The sequence below is a fragment of the Schistocerca serialis genome, chromosome 5 (genome assembly GCF_023864345.2).
Source record: "Schistocerca serialis cubense isolate TAMUIC-IGC-003099 chromosome 5, iqSchSeri2.2, whole genome shotgun sequence".
Classification (NCBI taxonomy): domain Eukaryota; kingdom Metazoa; phylum Arthropoda; class Insecta; order Orthoptera; family Acrididae; genus Schistocerca; species Schistocerca serialis.
In genome coordinates this window covers 109,630,504-109,648,507 of record NC_064642.1, presented here as the reverse complement: position 1 = coordinate 109,648,507, position 18,004 = coordinate 109,630,504, and the positions used below count along the sequence as shown (strand labels likewise).

The window sequence follows — 18,004 nt, the reverse complement described above, 5'->3', positions numbered from 1 at the left end:
GAATAAAAACTCTATACTCCATGGGGGAGGCAAGTGCCCCCTCTTGGTGCCCTCCATGCTTCAGTCACCTACACTACTAGTTTTCAGTTTTTCATAAGAACCATATACCAAGCACAAATGAACGGTGAACGAGTAAAAGTGAACGGTTCCCAAAAAAGAACGATCAGCAGTGAACTAGTTCCCAAGGATGAACGAGTTTGCCCATCTCTAATGCAAATAATAATAGCAGTCATCAGAACAACACATTCGTAGACATCACCAACTCACTACCACACCGTCACCTCTCTGTTTTAGCTTTGTTTGTGCGCATGTGGCAGTACACTCCCCAATGACGTTTCATGCCAATGTCAGGTATCGCTCGGTTCAGTTGGGTCATATTTTACGAACCTTTCCTCCAGCGAGTGCCCAATTTCGTGGTAAGCCCTTCCTGAGGCAGCGTTCGTTTTTTCTGCGCAGAGAGGATCTGCTTGCAGGTGCAACACGAGCCGGGAGATCCAGCCGCCGCGAGGCCCGCGTCATTTCATCGCGGCACGCGCCCTCCGCCCCCTCGGCGAGGCGGCGTCCGGGGTGGTCCCCCCTGCGCGCACGCACGCTTCCGCCGGCAGGCGCAGCAGAGCTGCGGAGCCCCCAGCTCCGCGCATGCGCGCTGCGCCACTCCTTCCGGCTGGCTCGCGGGCGACTGCGTTGAGCGGGGCGCGCGCCGCGGCGGTAGGCGTCAGTTCCACCCGAGCGGCCGCCTCCTGCCCACAGGGCACCCACCAGCCGGCCGTGGTCGCGTCACGGGGGCACAAAATAAAAAAAAAAAGGACAAAAAACGCCAGAGGCGCTACTTTGCCACTTTCACTGCAACTGACGCCGCAGCTGCTCGGATCGCGTGTGCGCCGTTCCTCGCATTCACCGTCAAATTAGCAGCGCGATGTATAGGACGGCGAAGAAGGTCCACTGGGACCGTGTCCCCGCCGACGCGCCTTCTGCCGCCCACCGTGTGTTTCTGTTACTGCTACGGTCCTGGTGAGTGGATTCGCGAGATCCGGGTAGTCGGCAGCGGCGGAGTGGGACGTGGAGCAGAAGACAATGGGCGTTGTACACGCGTCGTCGGCGTCCGCGTCTTCGGAGTTGTGGACAGTGCTGGCTGGCGCCATAGCTCTGCTGCTGGCCACGGGCGAAGCGCGAGCGGCTAAAGACAGTGAGTACCACATTCCCTGCCACTGTGTAGTATATGCGGACGTGCGGCGCAAATAGAGGGCGTTTCGATGCTTGCATCTTTAAGTCGTCCGTTTATCGTCTATCCACTTTAAAATTCCATGTATGTTGAATCATCACAATTTATCTTTCACCTACTAAGTTGCCCTTTAGTTGAGTGGCAATAAATTTGTCTGAAAAACAATTGTTTCTAAAATTCGTAAAATGCAGTTGTAAATAAGGAAATGTCTGCGGAAGGGGAATAGAGATGATAGCATAGCAGTTTCTGCCTATTACCCATTATGGAACTGTGGGATTTGGATTGCTACTACCCACTCTGCCTCTTATTGACAATACCTCACATCCATTGTACTGTTTCACATTGCTGTGGACTATGCTAACGAAGCCCTTATTCAGTCTGTAGAACGATGACTATTCATAACAACTCAGTGCAAGCGTTACTGCTGTATCACAGGCTATTCGCCGGGATCTCTCGAACGAGTGAAGCCTGATGGAAATATGGCCGTATAGTTCTTTTTTTGTTAAAAGTATTTACTTTAAAAAGTTCGTGTATCTCTTACGTATACATCCAAACTAAGTAGAAATATCACAATGAGTAAGTTAATAAAAGTGTGAGCTATTCGAAACAAAGTAGTAATGTAATTCGATGTGATTGAGACGTACGAATTCTGTGCTCTATTTGCTTTACATTTAAAGATACAAATGCTGAGATTTTGTTGTTCAAACGTGTGTGAAATCTTCTAGGACTTAACTGCTAAGGTCGTCAGTCCCTAAGCTTACACACTACTTAACCTAAATTATCCTAAGGACAAACACACACACACCCATGCCCGAGGGAGGACTCGAACCTCCGCCGGGACCAGCCGCTGAAATTTTGTTAACAACATTCATATACGATAGAAAGTGAAAGGTGTACTTATTAGAGCACGGAGCAAATTTCATTTACGTCATATATTGTACACTGCTTTAGTACTGATCTATGGTTTACCATGAGAGGGGCATCAGTGTTTGATAACGACCTCCTTTTACGATTTATGACGTTCCTAAAACATACATTACAACAGAATGCACGTGATTTGTCAGTTATCAGAAGTTACGATGTTGTTCCCCCAGTGTCATAAAATGACCCAAGCTATATTGACTAAAGCATTACACATGCGCATCTAGTACTACTTGGAAACTAAATATGAATCTTATCTTTTAAGTTTTGACCGTAATTATTCATGTAACAGATACACTGAAATCATGCAGTCTGTTAAATACTTGCAAGTGATGTAGAGGAAATCTGCTATTACTATTGAATGAAATGCTATATAGGAATAGAAAGTAGTTATGTACACTCTGTGCATTAGACGGTGCAGCTCCAACCACATAATTACTTAAATATCGGGGCTTTAACAAACATTGTTTGGAAAAACATTTACTTAGAGTGAAAAAAAATTAATTAGTAACATACGCAATAAAAGCAAACAGCGTTTCTGTAGGAAATAGAAACTTTGAGTTATGACTTCAGCTGTGTACGTGATGCACATTTCAGTGGAGTGAAGCTGGCAATAATGTGAAGAGAATTGAAAGAGACTACAATTTAGGACGTATACTCACAAACTTTTAGTGGCACTTAAGCTATTATATGCTTCAAGTACTGAAACATCCAGAAACTCTTTAGATCATTCCGCTTCCAATTTAGGACGTAAATAGTAGTAAAAATAATGTGACAACGTTTTACAACCATCATTTAGTTTCCAGTTGACGACGTAGATAGTGGTAAAAATAATGTGGAAACGATTGCAACTCTTTTCATTCCTGATGCTGGAATTTTATCTACGATATATCGAAAGTTTCTTACTACGGTTGATTATAGTTTCTCTCTGTAATATTAGTGGTCTGAAGGACATTTTTGATCCTGTCTCTACTACGTCTCTGAGGAAACGAATGCACAGTCGTAAATATGAACACGAGTAATGCATTTGCGAAATAGTAACAGGTGATGGTGAATACTTTACGAAACGACAGCAATAAAACGCTGAAGATTATTTCACTCAGATGAAGATGATGTGATCAGTGTGTGGTGCATTTTCAGCAGTATTAGAAGTATTTCAATTTGTAAATATCTATTCTTGCCAGATATTTACTATCAGAAAGGAGGTGATTTAATTTTGCCACTGAGATTGGTCCTACCCAACTAAGAGATATCTCCAAACTGATCTCACAAGCATTTTTAATATACGTATATATGCAGTGTATATGGTGCTAGGTTCCTTTTCAGGAGGGTAGTCATTTGCAGCCCGTGTCAGTCGAGTTTTTTTTGTATTGACAGGTATTGGGTTATCATTTCAACCAGTTACTGTGATGCTTTCCTCAAGATCATGGGCAGTCGTTTTCCTCTCTCTTTCCCAAAACAGTTGATGCTCCACCTCAACCTACCTCCAAGGAGATTGAAATTCAATCATTTATAAACAATGCTGAAAGAGCTTTCGCGACCATCATCATTCTTTTGTAGATGTGTTGTATGAAACGTTTATTTGTATCGTTTTAATCATACTGCATACACACGATGATTAATATGAATACAATGTTTGTTTAATAAACGTTTGACTAGCGCACTCGGCACTATGTGTATGTACATAATGAATTAATTGATTTAATATGCAAAAGTCATATAGATGGTACACACACACTCAAAATACTATGAAGATATTTATCTGACCGTGATGCCATTTAATTCATCCATCTTTCTTTACTTGCAAGGTTAGCGTCTTCAGACCGTAACTTGCGCCTAACGAAACATAATTACATATATGGGGCTAATAATAATAATGAAAATTACTGCAGCAATGAACGACACTGTTACAATAATGACGTTAATGTTTTAAACTTAGGACATGGCTGAAGCAGGAATCGTCGCGACGAAATCGTCTCGTAGAAATTGAAAACAGCTGACCAGTTGAATAATGGAAGGTTTATTAAAACTCGTTTACTTTGGTTTCAAACGCTTATAAAAATGTCCTCTTCAGAAGGAAAAGACTGACAACTGGGTTACACGTTTTGGCTGAGGTTTTTTGAAATATAGCCTAAAGACGTCAGTCAGGTATAAAATTCCACCTCCATAATAATTGAAACATGCACAACACGGTTGTTTTCATCTGGTATTTCCTCATTAATGTACAGCTAGTCCACTTCATTGGTGAGGAAACACCAAATGACAACAACTATGTTGTGCATGTTTCAATTATTATGGAGGTGAAACTTTATATCTTAATGACGCCTTTCGGCTATATTTTAAAGTACCCATGCAACAACATGTAATCCAGTTGTCACTATTTCCTCCTGAAGAAGAAATTTTCATAAACGTAGAAACCATGGTAAAGGCGTTTTAATAAATCTTCCATTTTATAACTGATTGGCTGTTTACTGTTTCTACAAGAAGATGAATAGGATTCTTGAGTTGTTTTTAAAATGATCTTCCTGTGAAATGGGAGTAACGATACAAGATCAAAATATCGTGACAGCGGTACCGAATTAATCGAATCAATAGTGGCAATAATACGGGAGAGGAACTATAAAAGACAATGAATGGAAAAGCAAATGGAGTCGGAAGAAAGAGAAAACTGGGGAGTAAGAAAGCTTGAAAAATGTTGACAATACACTGGTGCATTGTTGGGAGGGCTTAAAAGAGCTGTTAGATACTGAAATAATATAAGCTATGGAAAAGAAAGCTGGAACAGCTTTTATCTCCTCTTGGAGGTAGGGCGGTTTTGGATCGATAATATAGCGCTAGGTAGTCTACCCCATTAACGTACAGCTCAAATGAAGAAGCAGATGAAGATATAATCCCATACACAAATACAACGAAGCCGTTACACACGTCACTTTTATGCAGGTAATAGAAATATGTATGTTAAGAGAGATACCGAAAAAGTTCTGCGGCAGAAAAAGAGTGATGAAAATTACATATCGCACGAAAGTCGCATTGCTTATCTGGTTGCATCTGCCCTAGGAGAGCACAAAAAGGATAGAATGAAAAAAAAACTGGGTTTTATATACATGTCTTAAGCCGTCATTAATGGGTAGCGCAAGACGTTTGCAATATATTTGCGACGTTTCGAACAACATCAGTTTGTAGAAATTTGACGCAAAAGACTGAATTAGATTGTTGTGCTTTAGGTCATAATAACAACCTAGGTGTTTCTTTTCTTTCTTTAATTTCATGCAGACAAGAGAGATTGCAAGTGTGCTGTATTGTGCATTCGACCCACTGACTTGGCTACGCTACGTGCAATACAATATTCACAGTTCGTTTCAAAATCCGCGATTTGTGCTCATTCCAAAAATATATATTGTAGCCTATCGAAGTAATGTGTACGCATCCATACTACCACTCCATGAATTAATGACACAATAGAATACTATACCTTGTTACAAGACTAAAAACCGTGTATTTGTCTCATATATACTACGCCGTCGAAACATCTATACTTTTTAAGTCTTCACAAAAGATGAGAGCGGATGGATCACACACATTTTCCTTTTATGTTTTGTATCCATTACTATATCTGAAGCAGGGAGGAAACCTCGCTCTTCTCAACGAGGTGGGAATTCCTAGAATGTCTCCCAACAACGAATATTTGAGAGGAAGTTAACTGTTGCATTCGCTTCATTATTGAGTTAAACTGGTTGACAAATTAAGGCCTAACCACGGGATAGGAACTAGTTTTAATCTGTTTATGAAACAACGTTGTCCATTATCTCACACAAATTGCGTTAAAAGGTGTCCGGAGCGTAGTGATGGGGAGTAAGGAGAAGGCGGGGCGGGGGTTCTCCGAAGCTTAAAATCATCTCCTGTGGCAGGTACTGCCTGCAGGAGGCCTCACTTCCAGTCAATTACCTGTCGTACAAGCTGTATTAACTTGTCAGCAGAGTTAAGTGGTTTTAAGGCCAGCAAATACAGCAGTGGTGCAAGTGTCAAGACTGAGGCGGGGCACTTAGCAGCAGTCATTTTCTGCACTACATGATATGAAAGAAAGGGTGGAATTTAACTTCTCTTGGATGTCTAGATCACTGGATTTTAAAAAGAATGGTTAGAGAAATGTGCGTGTGTTACTGATCTCAACAATACCCAGAAATGATTGTCCTGCACCGCGGAAAACCAAGTGAGTCATAGGACGGGCATTTGAAGTGGGCGCTTCGTAAAGGCAAGTACAAAGTCTGAAGCACTGTGCCATTTCCCTAAGGCCCTTCACTAATGCGGGAGCTACGTAGGTTATAAATCCGGCTGGCGGAACGGACACACGAAATGTTGGCGCGCATTTGGGATATTGCCAGGAAGCTTTCTGCTAGTGCCTCATGTCATGTAATTATTCTTACATGCATTAGCGGCTCGACCAAGTCCCAGATTGGTGCATCCTCTAGTAGCAGCGTAATCTCTTCCTAACACAGCGCTCTTCTGTTCAAGTGTTGCAAGTACATATTTCTGTTCTGCGGTAGACTGTTAGTGTGCCGGTGATGTAACTTCTAATGTGTCTTCTGTTTCTGCGAGCAAAGGACGTGGTATAAACTATAATTTAACCAATTTAACCCTCGGGAACATTTTAGTTTATGCTGTACCTTTTGGAGACGCAGTACTTATACGTACTTCACTCTCGTGGTCTATATAATTGATTTCACTTCTTATTACGTTTACATTTTTTGTTTTTCAGAATTTACTTTGAGAACAATCGACTACAGTGTTCGACCTGAGTGGATTCTTCACGCTTTAAACTACCGGGAAATTTGTGAAAGGATTTACAGTACAGGGAACACAAACGGAAAAGGTTTGTAATGAAATAGAAATACCGATGTCAGTCGTATGGGGGCATTGAAATAATTCAGTGGTGGACCGGAAGACGAACCCAGATATCCCTGTTTACGCGAGCGAACGCCTAAATTGCTTGGGCTATCCCAACATGCATCACGTCCAGCCTAAGTTCTCAACTTGTCACACACTACTTTTGTAGCGTACCCCTGCCCAGCACACTAATTACTCGCTGCATTTCAAAAATGGTTCAAATGGCTCTGACCACTATGGGACTTAACATCTGAGGTCATCAGTCCCCTAGAACTTAGAACTACTTAAACCTAACTAACCTAAGGACATCACACACATCCAAGCCCGAGGCAGGATTCGAACCTGCGACCGTAGCGTCGCTGCATTTAGCATTATTGTCGCAGGAGGTCGGACCTAGGGTGCATCAACACTGAAGATACTTCGTGAAATGCCATCACGCACTACACATATAAGAGAAAAATTAAGTATTTCCCAGTGACATTGTAATTATGCCAGAGGTAGTAAATGACCTTGAAGATAGTTAAAAGGAACGTGTGAGACAGTGAACACAATATCGAGTGTAAGGTATAAGTACACTGCTGGCCACCGTAAATGCAACACCAAGAAAGACAAGAGGTAGCACAACAAAATTTATTTTGTAGATAACATGTTGACCAAGTATCAAATGATTACGTTTACAGACGTCTGTGACATGTGGTTCCTGCCAGAATCAGTAGCCAGAGTAGCCGCCATTGTTGGAGATCACCGCTGCCACACGTCTCGGCATTGAGTCAAAGAGTCGTTGGATGTGTTCCTGGGGCACAGCAGCCCAAGCAGCTTCCACACGTGGCCAAAGATCATCTGGTGTGGCAGCTGGGGATGTAATCTGGGTCACTCGTTGAGCAACCATGGACCACATGTTTTCTATCGGCGAAAGATCCGGAGAGCGAGCCGGCCAGGGAAGCACTTCAATCTGGTTACTGACGAAGAACCTTTGGACAATGTGTGCCACGTGTGGTCGCGCATTATTCTGTTGAAATATGGCTGTGGCCGAGCCCTGAAGGTAAGGAAGGACAACTGGCTCCAGGACCTCGGATATGTAGCGCCGGCTATTTAAAGTACCGGCAATGCATACTAGAGGCGTGCGAGAGTAATATCCAATACCGCCCCATACCATAATACCCGGTGCAAGACCAGTGTGGCGGTGCATAATGCAGCTGTCCAGCATCCGCTCTCCACGGTGTCTCCACACTCGAATCCGACCATCGTGGTGCTGCAGACATAAGCGTGCCTCGTCAGTAAAGACAACGTCATTCCATTCTGCCGTCCACATCCGTCTGTCATCACACCATTGGCGACGGAGACGTCTGTGGTTCTGCGTCAATGGTAGACGAAGCAATGGAAGTCTTGCGGACAGACCACTCTGTTGTAAACGGCGTCGAATGGTACGCGCAGACACTGGATGATGCGTTACAGACGAAATGTGCTGTGCTATGGTTCGGGATGTCACTCAGCGATCCGTCACTGCCACGCGCACAATTTGCCTATCAGCACGTGCAATGGTGCACCGAGGTGAATGCGATCGACCACGTCGGTCCGTCGTACCCTCCTGCATCCAACGGTCACATATCCACATTACAGTTGTTTGGTTTCGTCCAACACGACTAGCGATTTCTCTGTAAGATAATCCACAATCTCGGTAAGCCCCTATCCTTCCTCTGTCGAACTCGGATACTTGATCAAACGATGTTCGCTGTTGTCTAGGAGGCATAACTGTTCGTCATGTGAAACAACCACAGGGTAAACACACGTGCCGAACGTACACTCGTCCAAATCGCCAAGCCTTAAATGGCGCTATGAGGTGGCGCCACAGGCGCGCGTGTTGTTCGTCTGCGCTGAAATTCTAATCAGTTGCATATCTCATCGCTGCAAACTCATGGTGTAAATTTCTCTTGATTCGGATGCTTCCTTCAGGGTGTTGCATTTACGGTGGCCAGCAGTGTATTAAGAGAGGTGATTCTGGGGGAACGATGTTAGAAAATTAGAAGCAGAAAGTGTTGAAGACTTTATCTATTTAGACAACTAGATAACTAAAGGTGGCAAAAAATGAGGACATAAAATTCAGGCACCGGCCGGTGTGGCTGAGCGGTTCTAAGCGCTTCAATCTGGAACCGCGCGACCGCTACGGCCGCAGGTTCGAATCCTGCCTCGGGCATGGATATGTGTGATTTTTTGGTTAGGTTTAAGTACCTCTAAGTTCTAGGGGACGGATGACCTCAGATGTTAGGTCCCATAGTGCTCCGAGCTATTTGAACCATTTGAAAATTCAGGCTATCAGTAGCATTAGAAACGTTTCTGAAAAAGACATGTGTGATACCTTCGAATATTAATTTATGTGTTAAGTATTTTTTTTCCTCATAGTCTTGTACGTTTGTGAAACGTTTACCATAAACAGTGCAGACATGAAGAAAGTAAAACATTTTGATAGGCGGTGTTATCAGAACATGCTGAAGGTTAGATGACTACATGTGATAACTAATGAAGAGATAAAGAGTTGATTTAGGAAGATAAGAGCTTTGCGACAGAACTTGACTAAACGTGGTGACTGGTTTCTAGGTTGGAGGGAGGCATGTGTGGATGGTGGAAAATGTAAAGAGAGTTCTGAATTTGAATACAGTAAACAGATTTAAATAGCTGTATGTCACCCCGGTTATAATAGACGAAAAAAAAATTATCAGGCTAGACCAAAGTAGTGAAAAACAGCACCAGAGCAGTGATCGAACTGAAGACTACAACAACAACCCGTTGAAGTCTACAGTAGTGGAACAGGCTTATTCCGATAGAGACAAAATAAACATCAAAGAATAGAAAACCGGAAGTATCGACTCAGAACACAGAGACAAATAATTACAAACTATATTAAACCATCTTTCTACACCATATTGTTTGTAAACAAAACTGTAATGTACTTAAGGAACTGTTTATGGTAGGTAAGGAAAGAAGTTAAAAGTTCTTAGAAAGTACAGAAATCTCACAATTGCGATGTAAAGAGCTGTGCTCATGCTGACCATTGAAAGGCAGGAGACTGGTACGTAAGGAGCGATCAAAGAGTTTCCGGTCAAAAGCCGTACAGTCCTGAATCGGTATGCCAAACGGGCATAACACCCCACCGACAACCCATCTTGAAGACACCTGTGTGAAAAACACTGTTCCTGCTGAGTGAAGAAGGCCGCAACTGCCTGCTGTACATCCTCGTCCTCGTCGACCGTTCAAAGAAATTTTTAAGGGACCGACTTCATCGCAATAAAATTTTCAGTCTGCAGCGAAGTGTGCGTTGATATGTAGCTCCCTGGCGGATTAAAACCTTTTGGTGGACAGAGACTCGAACTTGGGAACTTTGACTTTCGTGGGCAAGTACTGAGGAAATGAAATGAGCGTTTGGCGTCATTGGCCGGGAGGCCCCTTGCGGGATTGGGTCCGGCCGCCTTGGTGCAGGTCTTATTACAGTCGACGCCACATTGGGCGACCTGCGTGCCGGATGGGTATGAAATGATTATGGAAACAACACTACACCCAATCCCTGAGCGGAGAAAATCTCCGACCCAGCCGGGAATCGAACCCGGGCCCCTGAGAACTGCAGTCCGTCGGGCTAACCACTTTTTTTTTTTTTTCAATCTCATTTTGCTAACTTTTGTTCGTTGCATCTGCTCGGGGCGGACGTCGTAAGACATCCATTTAAGTTCGTTGTTGATTGATTACTTCAGTTTTTTTATTACGGACGGCAGCTAACCCTCTGACCGAACACGCTGAGCTACCGTGCCGGCGACCACCCAGCTATCGGGGCGGACGGCAGGTACTGTACCGAGTGAGCTACCAACACATGACTCAGAACCTCTCCTCACAGTTTCACTTCCGCCAGTATCTCGTCTTCTACCTTCCAAACATTACAGAAGCGCCCCTGCGAAGCTTTCGAGACTAGCACTCTTGGAAGAAAAGCTGTAGGGTGACAGTTTCATTCCGGAAACATCCCCCAAGCTGTGGCTGTACTATGTCTCCGCCCTACTCTTTCTTCCAGGAGTCTTGTTTTGCAGGAGAGCTTCTGTGAAGTTTGGAAGGTCGGAGACGAGGTACTGGTGGAAGTGACGCTGTGAGAACGTGTCTTGAGTCGTCCTTGGGTAGCTCAGTCGATAGAGCACTTGTTTGCGAAAAGCAAAGATCACGAGTTCGAGTCTCGGTCCGGCACACAGTTTTAATCTATACGTACTTGCTTACTATGTTACTACTCGCTAGCGACCTACGGTTATATCTGAGTGCAAGCCCAAGAAACCTGTACACAGTCTTCCAGCATATAAATGCCGATTTACCGTCTTGTCAGAACTTGCGCAGAAAGTAGATTTAAAACTTAACAAATCTAAGACGCAATCAACCTCAGTTACTCACAAGAGACTTATTACCCCTCAGTTCACAGAATTTGTCCAATAACTAATCCTAAACGGCGCAGAAATAGCTTTTTCTTCTTCTGGAAAGAACTTTGGGATAATTTTGGACCATTGCTTAGACTGGAATGAAGACACAACTGCTGTCTGTAATAATGTGTCATCGTCACTTCGCTCACGCAGGCTTGAACCGGCTATGAATGCTTGTATACCACGCATCTCTTACGTATGCTTTTTGCGAGAGTATGCTGTAAAGTATTGCTCAGTTGTTTGTCATTCTGTTCTCAATGTCGGTCGAAGTATTACGCATCAGGCACATAACTCGATCGACTTTCGTGCTTCGTTGACGCAAGCTGCAAACTTATGCCGCATGAGGACCCCGAATTGTTCGTGTAACTTGGCAGTGCGTGAGGAACGGTGTGATGTTGTCACTCACAAAACTGAAAGCACGAATTCGATGGATCGTCCATACGTAGATCATCCACTTCAGTACGACAATGCCAGACCACCCACGAATGCTGTGACGTCTCTAACAACCCGACGCCTGGGGTTCACTGCCACCGATCATCCTCAATACAGTCCCGACTTGGCCCAATCCGATTTTCAACTGTTTCCAAAGCTTAAAGAAAGCTTCTAGGACCACTCTGAGAGGTGGGACTGTGGCTCCGTGAACAAAATCAAACGTTCTACAGCGACGGTATCGAGAAACTGATCTCTCTTTGGGAGAAACGTGTTCGTCGCCAGGGTGAATATGTTGGGAAATATATAAGTAGACATAAAGAATAAAGACGTAAAATAATAATAAAGTTTGTTTCATCTGAAAATCTTTAGGAATTTTCACATACAAATTTCGGCACGCCCTTGTAGACCATATCGCTGTAGCCTACGTACAATTATCATGACTACGCCCCGATAAGCGTAGAGACTATCGTAATATAGGTTTGCTCTATCGTGTTCTCAATCACTGAGTTCCCTCTTATTTGTTTTCAACTCTTAGACTGCTGTATGTACAGTACAGCAGAAATACTCGTTCTCAACGTAGTAAAATTCTCTCTGTACTGTCGCATTACACTGCCATGTTTTTAAAATCATCTTCGTTATCAGGATCCGACCTCGGAATAGGCTTTTTCAAATTTCAAAAGACAGCTAACTGTCAACCTTTTATCCCAATAGCCATTTCTCCCACATTCTGTGCAGCCCATTAGAAGTCTCTATTTATGTTCTATTCTTTCGTAACAGCAACTATCACTGTTATTTAAAACTTATTCTCTTTCTTTATCCCTTTCGCTTCTGACAATGGTTTGAAGTACTTTAAGCTAATTTATATCATTCTAAATGCACTTCCTTCTCTTACCGCATGGCTCATTTAAGGACCACGCACCAATTTCAATGTTTGCTCCTTTGTTCTTCTTTGTTCCTCCTCCTGCATTCATTAATCTTCTCACTATGTATCCTTTGTCTCTCCTCAGACCATTCTGATCCTGCCTTCGAATCCTTCCATTTCTTTCTTAAAAATCTCTCTTTATGTTTCAGCATCTTTACTTATGTTGCCTCTTTCCAAACTTTCCTATCTTCTTGAGTCCAGGCTGCCGTTGACTTCTTGGCCCAAAGATATTTAATAATCTGATTGGTTAATCTGTTGTCGTTAATTTTATATAAAGCACCAAAAATTAGCAGTCACCTCCTCCGTAGCGTTTCAGTTGGGTTTTCTACGTTGCTATATACTTCTTCGCCTCTTCTTAATTTATTTATCACTGTATTTCTTAGCCGACCGAATACTTTTCGTATGATTCTTCTTTCTCGGACTTCAAGTTGGTGTAATTTGTAATTCAACACTAAACATTCATCTGGTTGGAGACATTCTGGTTTCATTTCTGTGTTGTAGAGCTACATTTTCAGATTTTAGACAGAGATATTTTGTTGTAAATGTTCGTGGTTACACCACATGCTATCTCCATTTCGCGTACTCTTCCGTCTAGAGGGAATTTTTCTTGGTCATTTTCTTGAATTATTTCTCCGAAATATTTAAATGTTTCTGTCCAATTCCGTTACTAGGGTTTTTTACGTTTGTCATAAATGTTGTTTTTCCTACAGAAATTCTTAAACCTGCCTTCTTGGCTATTCCTTTTAAGAGAGTAATTTGTATGTCTGCATTTGTTAGGTTTTCAGAAAGAATGGCAAAATCATCCGCAAATGGTAGACAATGGATTTCAGTACCTTTGTTCTTAGTCCCAAGCTTTATTTGTGATAGCTTATGTTCTTTTAGTTTTCATTTCTATTCTCTTAGCATTTTCTCTAGGACACAGCTGAAGAGGAGTGGAGACGGGACGTCACCTTGCCTTACACCAGTTTTTGTTTCGAATGCCTTAGATATTTCACCCGGAAACTTTACATTTGATTTGGTGTCTGTGAGCGTTTCACGAATAAGGTATGTCGGTTTAGATTTAATCCCGCATTCTTGGATCACTTCATCTAGTGTTTGCCTATAAACCAAATCAAATGCCTTTTGAAAATCTATAAATGTTAAAACTACTGTAACAAGCTACGACACTTTTGCGAATTGAACAGTGGCCTGAAATTACGAGTAGAATAAACTTCCTTCACTTCACGTCTATGGTTACGAATTTTTATGTAACCAGACTACCGGTTGCGGTCTATAATGACCACCTTCATATCTTTTTTAATAAAAACATGTCCTAATACACCACTATGGCTCCAGTATATTAGAACATGTTTTTATAAAACTGATTTGAAGATGGCCATTATAGACTGAAACCGGTAGTCTGATGACATAAAAATTTGTGACCATAGATGTGAAGTAAACGATGTTACAACTACGTCTATAGTTTGTAATTCTGTGAGAGATTATGAACTTTAGGTTGAAAATCTGTTCTGAGCAAGATCTGCCCTTTCTGAATCCACTCTGATATTGTCCCAAATGGGTATCAAGTGTTGCTTCTGCCATGTTTAGTAATATTGTTGAAACTATTTTATAATCCACTGGCAAAAGACATATATATACCTCTGTAGTTATTTACATTACGATTATCACTTTTCTTACGCAAAGGATGGATAAGAGCCATTTCCAGTCTTTTTTTTTTTTTTTTTCAATTTCCCTTATTTCTTCAAACTTGATCTGAAGGTTAGTGTCAATTTGTTGTTCAGACCACTTTATAAGTTCAGCAGCAATATAGTCTTTTCCACGGGCTTTGTTTTTTTAAGTGTATTTATTGCTTTTCTAATTTCTTCAGCTGTATGTGGTGGATTTGTTTCTGTGTTTTCATGAAGGTCTGAAAGTTCTAGCTTACACTTCCGTTCTCTACAGCTCAAGAGTTGTTCAAAGTTCTTTCTTTATAATTCACAGTTCTGGTTATTGCTTAAGCCTGTTTCATCTTTGAAGAAAATACTTGGAGCTTGGTAGTCCTTTACAAGTTCAAACCTCTGATAGAAATTCCTTGAGTTATTTCCATCAAATCTGTTTTGTACGTCAAGAAGTTGTGACTCCCCACATGATCGTTTACCAGTCTTCATTATTCTTGCTGTTCCTTTCCTTTGGATGTTAAATTTATCAAGGTGCTCAGTCTTCCCAGAATATTTCCATTTATTCCACTGTTTTGTTCTTTCTGCAACTGCTTTTTCGTAGGTTTCATTCCCCCAGACGTCCTTCTCCACTTTTTTTGATCCAAAAACATTCTTCGCTGCCTGTTGATTTGCTTAAACAATTCTTGTCATTTCCTCGATTTAGCGGTTGTAATTTCTTCTTGAAAATGTTTTATTGCCTGTTTTGTGATTTTCAACCTGTCTATGTAATATTTAATCAGTTTTTGCTATAAATGTTGGTTTTTATTAGGGAGAAGTTTCATTTTAATTTTAGTCAGGTAATAATCAGAGGGAAATTCCCTACTTCTTTTTACTTTTATATTAATGATTTCTTTAATATAGGTTTGAGAGATAACCACGTGATCTAACTGAAACTCCCTTAGTATATTATTTGGAGATATCCATGTTTTTGTTTCTTTGGCAATTTTTTGAAGGACTTGGGCCTTAATCTTAAATGAACTGTTTTTACATAGATTAATTAGTCTTGTACCTGAAACTCCCTTAGATTATATTTGGAGATATCCATGTTTTTGTTTTTTTGGCAATTTTTTAAGGACTTGGGCCTTAATCTTAAATGAACTGTTTTTACATAGATTAATTAGTCTTGTACCAGTTTTGTTCGTTCTTTTATACGCTGAATATTCCCCTCCTATTTTTCGAAATGTTTTTTTCGCTCCCTATTTGTGCCTTAAAAGCCGCCAGCAGTATCAACATTTGATTTTGGAAATTTTATGTTTCGTGTTCCAAAAGTTCCCAGTATGCTTCTACTTTACTCGAATTTTTCTTATTGTCATCATTAACTGGAGCATGGAAATTAATAAAGGTGTACTGCTTATAATAATAATAGTTATTATTATTATTGTTGCTATTATTAGTAGTATCAATTATTATTACCACTATCATCATCGTTTTATTGTTATTATTATTGGGAATGGTTTGTAATTTCTTGTGTACGTGTTGTTCCTGTTCACATGTAGTGGAGGGCTTTAAGGCTTTACTCTGGTCAGGCTAAATAAGCAGAAAATAAATATATTTTTTGTCGTGTCTAGGAATTCTGCGTACTCGGATTGATAGACAAACAATAAAAAAACTCGTATTAATGAGTTTTATTACAATAAGTCAATTACAATACTTGACTTTGATATGTGTCGGAAGCAATGGGCGACATACAAAACAATCAACCTTCTTCAGAATAGACAAAAATAACACTGAGCTACATAGAGATTCCTAACGAAGTGGCTATCGTTGACACCGGCTCCAAGTGGGCTGCCACCATTCGCGCGCGGATCTTCACATAGAGGCCGCTGCTGTCGCGTTGTCGTCCTGGAGGGAAGTCGTTCAGCTTGCGATTGGCTGACTCCGCCTCACAGCCGTTTCTTCTCTTTCGTTCCCGACTGGCTTGCCGGCGCTGGCTTTACCCGATAACATTTTCATCATCTGCCGGCAGACTACTGATCCATCACTACAGAATACATTTTGATTTTTTCTACAAAGCTGAATCCCAACAGTGTGAAGCTATATTTACAATCAGCAGCTTTTCCATAAAAGCATGCCGTGATTGAATGTTAAGTAAATAAGTAAGTGTAGTAATACTACAAACGAGTGAAGGAGACCGAAAAAATAAATGCATAAGTTTCTGAATTCTGATTCTATTTAAATGCGTGGTTGCACAATAGGCCGCGGTGAGAGACTTCTGCATTTGTAAATCTTATACATCTCTGAGTTACTGTCGAAGTCCACAGGCCGCAAACTTATGCCGTTGTCTTTTTCCTCGGAAGGTCATATTCTTCGGCCTCCGGGCGCGCATTAGCTGAGTAGCACTGCCCCTCTCGGCTGCCTTTGTGAGGCCTGCAGCCTTTGTGCCCAGGAAGTTGGAATTCACCTCACGGTAGAACGCCTCTGAGACAGAGATGGCGTGCTACAGTCTTCTTTCTGCCATTAGTGCCATTCAGGCCACGGAGAACACTTCCGTAGGAAGCGACTGCATGTATCTCATTCGTCAATAAGAACACGGTAACTTCATTCTGAATGTGTCTTCTGAGTAGCAGTCAGATGTTGACAAACAGTGGGAAAGAACAAAGGTTGGTTCTAAATAGAACTATTTAGTGTCCAATAATGAAATGTCGGCCTCCACGGCCGGTATTTGCGTGATAACTGTCGAAATTTGTTTTATGGGCATAAAGGACGGTCCAAGGCAGAATAATTATGCTTAATGTTTCATCTTACAATTCTATAGATATCAATGTCAGATTTAACTTCACCGAAAACAGCTGCAACCTCGAACAAGCTCAGAAAACTGAACTGTTTATACACTGAAGAGCCAAAGAAACTGGTACACCTGCCTAATATCGTGTAGGGCCCCCACGAGCACGCAGAAGTGCCGCAATACGACGTGGCGTGGACTCGACTAATGTCTGAAGTAGTGCTGGAGGGAACTGACACTATAAATCCATAGGGGTAGGAGGGGCTGGGGATCTCTTCTGAACAGCATGTTGCTAGGCATCCAAGGTATGCTCAATAATGTTCGTTTCTGGGGAGTTTGGTGGGCAGCGGAACTCAGAAGAGGGTTCCTGGAGCCATTCTGCAGCGATATGTGGGGTATTGCGTTGTCTTGCTGGAACTGCCCAAGGGCGTCGGAATCCACATGGATGTAGGTGATCGGATAGGTTGCTTACATATGTGTCACCTGTCAGAGTCGATCTACACGAATCAGAGGTTCTGTATCACTCCAACTGCACACCCCGCATTCTAGTACAGAGCCTCCACCAGCTTCAACAGTCCCCTGCTGACATGCAGGGTCCATAGATTCATGAGGTTATCTCCATACCCGCACGCGTCCATCCACTCGATAAAATTTGAAAAGTGACTCATCTGACCAGGCAACATGTTTTCAGTCATCAACAGTCCAATGTCAGTGTTGACGGGTCCGGGCGAGGTGTAATGCTCTGCCGGCCGGGTGGCC

At 42.0% G+C, this 18,004-nt stretch overlaps 1 protein-coding gene across 1 annotated transcript in view; it reads left to right on the top strand.

Moving 5' to 3' along the window:
- Positions 1–740: 740 nt before the first annotated feature.
- LOC126481775 (hemicentin-2-like) overlaps positions 741–18,004 on the top strand; it is a 699,774-nt gene continuing 682,510 nt past the window's right edge. Inside the window, exon 1 of the mRNA XM_050105729.1 lies at positions 741–1,186. Coding sequence (XP_049961686.1) covers positions 1,075–1,186 — 112 coding nt within the window. The 5' untranslated portion in view covers positions 741–1,074. The remainder of the gene's footprint in view (positions 1,187–18,004) is intronic.